The sequence below is a fragment of the Solanum tuberosum genome, unplaced genomic scaffold, assembly GCF_000226075.1.
Source record: "Solanum tuberosum cultivar DM 1-3 516 R44 unplaced genomic scaffold, SolTub_3.0 scf00235, whole genome shotgun sequence".
NCBI lineage: Eukaryota > Viridiplantae > Streptophyta > Magnoliopsida > Solanales > Solanaceae > Solanum > Solanum tuberosum.
In genome coordinates this window covers 91,099-97,036 of record NW_006239159.1, presented here as the reverse complement: position 1 = coordinate 97,036, position 5,938 = coordinate 91,099, and the positions used below count along the sequence as shown (strand labels likewise).

At 37.3% G+C, this 5,938-nt stretch overlaps 1 protein-coding gene across 1 annotated transcript; it reads left to right on the top strand.

The window, feature by feature from the left end:
* Positions 1 to 4,518: 4,518 nt before the first annotated feature.
* LOC107062491 (serine/threonine-protein phosphatase 7 long form homolog) lies at positions 4,519 to 5,505 on the top strand. Its single transcript, XM_015313159.1, has 2 exons — positions 4,519 to 5,193; positions 5,413 to 5,505. Exons 1-2 carry the CDS (start codon positions 4,519 to 4,521, stop codon positions 5,503 to 5,505), a joined length of 768 nt encoding a protein of 255 aa, XP_015168645.1.
* Positions 5,506 to 5,938: the final 433 nt, after the last annotated feature.

Below are 5,938 nucleotides of genomic sequence, written 5' to 3'. Positions count from 1 at the left end.
TCCATTGTGTTGAAATGAAAAATATAAATAAAATTGTATTGAAATGAAGTGTTATATCATATAGTATATATAGCAGGGAGACTAATACTTTTGGTTCCTCAATATATATATATATATAGTAGGGAGACTAGTACTTTTGTGTAACACTCCATAAAATGATAGGGTAAACTAGAGCCTAAACGTGAGGATGAACGTCAAGAATGAGGGTTATAAGAGTCAAGGCCAAAGGGGTAAGTGCTAAGGCAAAAAGGGGCCAAGCCAAAGCCAAAGGCCAAGGCTTTCCCCTAGCTTGGAGCTACTGCCCCACCTTCACGAGTGGGACCACGGGTCGTGGTCCACACCACGGCTCGTGAAGTCAACTCGTGGTCTTGCCTTGGCCATGCTAAAGTGGCCACCCATTTGCCTAGCCACTGCCTCAACTTCACGAGAGGACCACGGCTCGTGGAGCCCTTCATGAAGAAGCCTTAGGCATTGAGCTAAGGCCCCCCAAGTAGCATAGCTACTACCTCAACTTCACGGAAGGGACCACGGCTCGTGGTTTTGACTATGGCTCGTGAAGCCCTTCGTGAAGAAGACTTAGGCAATGTGGCTTGTAGCACCAAGTGCCTAGTTACTGCACAACCTTTACGAGGGGGACCACAGATCGTGGTCCTCACCACGACTCATGAAGGGGCTCGTGAGGCTTGGACAAGTTCTTTAAGTGAGGGTCAATTAAGTCTTTTCCTATTTAAGTCCAATTAAAGTGAGGTCGTTTTGGGTATTTTTAGGGGTACTATATAAGTTGTTTCTAAGCCAAATTCACCCAATTGAAGTCATTAATTCACAACACCCAAATAATTCCCAAAATCCTCTCCCTCACAAGATTTCTCTCACTAGAAATCCTCCATTGAAGAAGAACAAGAACTTGAAGACTAGGGCTCAAGATTTCATCTTCCTTACTCAAATTCGTGGGGAAATCTCCAATCAAGGTACGGTAGTCTTGATTCATGGAAAGCTTTCTTCCATGAAGCTCTTAAACTTTCAATTTCAAATTGGTAGATTCTTCAAAACCTAGGGTTTTCAATCTAGTCATGGGTTCTTCCAAAAAATGATTTTAATGAGTTAATTGTCTTATATTATGATTGAATTGTTGTTTAATGGTGATTTTTATAGTAAAGTCCCCCATGAACCCATGAATTTCCCCATGACCCCAATTTCATAAATTGTGATGGGTGTATTGATGCAAGATGAATACTATGAATTATGTCTATGGTATTTTAGTTATTGAATCTTGTTTTATCCATGCCTAATGTAGTATTTATAGGTGTGATTGGGAGACATGATTCATGACCCTTGAAGGGTAAATTATGAAGGTTTGTACATGTTGATGAAAGTTGTGTATGAACTTATGATTCACTTAGAAAGTGAAGATTCTATGACTATTGTGTAAATTGTGGTATTGTTGAAAGATCATTCTCCCCTTACCCTTACACATGACTATGTATGAATTGTCTAGGATGATGATAATGTTATTGTGTTGATTGAAAGGTTATTCTCATGAAACACTATGAACATAATGTGAAAGGTTTACTCACATGTTAATGACGATTCTAAGGTTGAAAGTTCATTCTCACCTAATTGAATCTATGAGCTATTTTATGAGTTGTATTGAATGAAGGGAAAGATATTCCTTCACACATGTAAATGCAATTCAAGACTAATTATGTATAATTTGAGAAGTAATGCTTAGCACCGAGTGGATATGGAAAATGAGGTAGAGGACCTCCTATCAATACAATAGGCTGGGTCATCTAAATTATTCTCATGAGATGGAAGCTCCTCTGCCAATACAACAGGTCGGGTTTCTAGAAACAATCTTCATATCCCATAACTATGTTCCCACATAGGTCTTTAGCTAGTGGATCCACCTAAAAGCTAATACATTTAGTTCTACCTTAGGCAAGTAGGACACCTTCTTTTGGTGTGGGGTTACACGACACCGGATTCCATGTATCTCACATGGTCTATGTCGGTTATGGCTAATTTTCCCTACATGAAAAGATAATGAATATGACACGAACTATACTTATGACTCTTTGATGAGCTTTACTTAGTAGGAGTGGGGATATGGGACTTCACTTTTACATTGCACAAGTAGACTTTGAAAGGGTTATGTGATGGTTTCTTATGCTATGATAAGATATGAATGTATGCATGTATGTTGAATGGATTGTTGCTATGGATGACTTTCTTTATGTTCAAGTTAAGGTACATGACTATTTCCTTGTCTATGAGTATTGACTATGATGAGGTCTATGTATGTTATGTATGACTAGGATGGTCTCAAAGGAGTACTTAGTGTGGTTGGTATTAGGGATGCCAATCATACATTTCACAAGTACAACTTAAGGTTACTAAAAAGATGGTTCTATTATGTCATAATGTTCTCACATGATAAATGTGCTTATGAGTTGTGTTTTACATTAAAAGTGCATGGTGATTCTCAAACTTGGCAAATGCATACTTTTAAACAAAAATGTCCTTTTTATCATATTTCAAGGATTTTTATGCATGCTTCCATACTTAGTACATATTTGTGCTAACCCCTATTTCTTCTACATTTTTGAAAAGTGTAGGTTCCGACTAGGTGAAGTCTACTTCCTTTCTGACCAAGGCTTGGATTGCTTATCTCCAAAACGTGTGGTGAGTCCTCATGGTTCGAGGACAAGATGTCATTCACTTCTAGTTTTTTTTTATAGACTACTTTTGAGACTTTTGATTGTAAAGGGGTGTAACCCTATTGATATTCTATTGTAGTAGATGGTTAATGAGACAATGTCTAGACTTTGCTTTTGTTTTTAATAAAAAGACTTCGATTGTAAAATTTAAAATTCCGCATCATTTCTATTTCCTATGTTTATGTATGCTAAGGGCTTGTATGAGACCCCTTCGGGGTCAAGTACGCCGTGTTGCATCTCTGGGGTACCCTTGGGTCGTGACATTTTGTGCCCTCAATATTTCATAAATTTTAATTTTGATCCTTGCGATATATGACTCAACATATTTAACCTTTGATCCTTTTAGGTTGGAAATATGTTATGCTCAGACTTTTCTTAGAGATAGCAGGGTTAAAGTTGGCGTAAATTCTATTTTTTCCTAAACCCCACTTGTTATTACACTCGATATGTTGTTGTTGTATTAACCTAAAATATGGAATAATAAATATAAGTTTAACATAACACATTGATAACTGAATGGTGGAGTGGTTAATAATTCTGAATCTTTTTTAATATTATAAACAAAGAGATCAAAATTTCACAATTACACATTTCAAGTAATTGAAATATATTCTTACTCAATAAGCACTAAAATTGAAATTTATCAAATTTTAGGGATTCAATTCCTCTCCATGGGGAAAAAACATATAGTCATCCCTCAATTGTTCCAATAGATGGTTCCATCTCTTTCTCTTTAGGTATATGTTTCTTTTGGTTCTTTTATTTTTCTATTTTATTTTCTTGTGGTTGACTCGACAAATAACACATTGAATTGACTTGCTCAAGTTAGAGATTCTTTAACTCTCGTACAATTATTTGTTTGAAGATAGTTCACGGTTTAATTTGTCAAGATATCATTCTATTAAACGAATTAATAGAATTTTTCTTACAGCATATAATGGAGCGTGTTGTGAATCCTTGACTGATTGATCGTACACTTCTTCTCTCAGCATGAGCATAAATCAGAATTGTTATGGAAATGTAAGATATCATTTAGTAGCCTTATGAGTAGAGCCGTCAAAAAGGGCATAGCCCATGGGACCGGCCCGACCCAACCCGTTATTGGGGTAGGGGGGATAGAATTTTACAATCCCGTTTAAAATCGGGGATTATAAGCCCAATCTTTTTAGGCCCTTAGCCCTTGAGGCTTGATCGAGGCCGGGCCGGGGTCGGCCCATGGGCCAAATTATTTAATTTTAATTAAAATAAATATTAAAAAAATAAGAATAAAAAACTAGAAAACCTAAATAAGTGTTTGTGGAGTTTTTCTAAGGAGCTTACCTCATGAATTTCATTATTATTTAGTTTTGAATATAAGACTTGGATAGTAAACACTATTTATATTATATGTGATAGAATGTTTTATGGTTTGAACAATTAATTAGCTTTTTGATTTCATTTAACAAAATACTTTAAGTAATTATGTATTGCTAACTATAGTTTTAGTCAGAAGTGTTCTTTAGTTTACTAGTTTGTTTTTCAGATATTATTTACTTAAGAGATTATTATTTTTTCTTTAAATATTTATTGCTAGATTTTATTTAGAATTATTGAAACAATGTTACTGTTTGTGACATTGATATGACCATTAAAAAAAAAAAGGTCGGCCCGCCCCAGCCCTTGACCCTTCTGGGGTTGAGCCGGGTTGACCATTTTACAACCCTTTGAAATGAAGGGTCGGCCACCCCAGCCCATCAAATTCTTTGGCCCGCGAGGCTTGGGTGGGGTAGGGTTGGGCTGACCCATTTTGACAGCTCTACTTATGAGGACGGTGCACATAAATGATGCCTGGAATGTATTTCGTTTTCACCGACCAAATGGACGTGTTGATGAGATCTTACGTAGGTCTGGACTGTATGATGTAGTTTGTGTGGGCAGGATGCAATATGACCGTGCCCTTGTTACAACTATGGTTGAGCGTTGGAGGCCAGAGACTCATTGCTTCCACTTACCTTTTGGTAAGGTCACGATTACATTGCAGGATGTGCAAGTCTTATTTGGTTTGCACATCGATGGTGATGATGTGTACATGCAGGATGTTGCACAGAGGATTCGTCCATGTCGTACTTTATTAGAGACACTCACAGGATGCGCCATAGCACCTACTAATATGGATGGTGCGAGTCAGGTGAGGATACATAGCTTTACCAGCTACTTGCGAGATCAGTTACAAGTAGATTCAATAGGAGATGCTACTCCAGTGGAGCGGGTTGAGAAGATTGCTAGACTTTACATGTTTGTTATATTGGGGGGGATCTTATTTCCGAACACATCGGGGAACCTTATTAGCTTACAATACTTGGCGTTCCTAGATCCCATCCACGATGTAGGTAAGTACAGTTGCGACAGTGCAGTGTCAGCCTACTTGTACCGTGCACTTTGTCGGGGATCTATCGATAATGTGGTTGACATTTGCGTATTTATTCCTCTCCTTCAGGTAACTTTACTAAAGTTTTAAAATACATTCAAATACAAAGAATCTTTAACATTACACCGTACAAGAATATTTTTTCTATATTCAATTTTTAAAAATATTTAAATTACATAAAAATAATTTTTAAAAACTATTAAATATATATATATATATATATATATATAATTGTTAAATTTTTTTTGTTAATGATGATAGTTTAATTATTTTGTTTGTCACATTAAGGTTTGGTATTGGGAGAGGATCTTGCCTGTACAACCATTAGCTCCTCCGCCGCATGATGGTGACACATTACTTCCTTATGCTAGGCGTTGGTAGCGTGGATTTGATAGGGATACTGAGTCATTATATACCGTGAGTTTACGGTATTTCTAATACATTTCACTTACAAGTTGTGTGTGTCTAGGGCCTTTTATATGGTTTTATGCGTTTTATCACGTTTACAGGAAAGATGTTCAGGCGCGGAAGTATAGAGACAGCTGAAAGAAATGCAGAAACAGGGCATTCACGGAAGTGATCTATGGACCGTAGGTCCCATTCACGGTCCGTAGGTGATGACCGTAGATCAGCAGGCATGGTATTGAGGACAAAATCAGGGAAATCTGACCAAGTGTGGAACCACGGTGTCCATCGACGGTTCGTAGATCGATCTACAGACCGTACTGTTGATCCGTACAGTGATACTGCGAGTGTTCCAGTACCTGATTTTTGAAGAGTCTAAGTATGAAGCTACGGAGGGGATTGACGGACC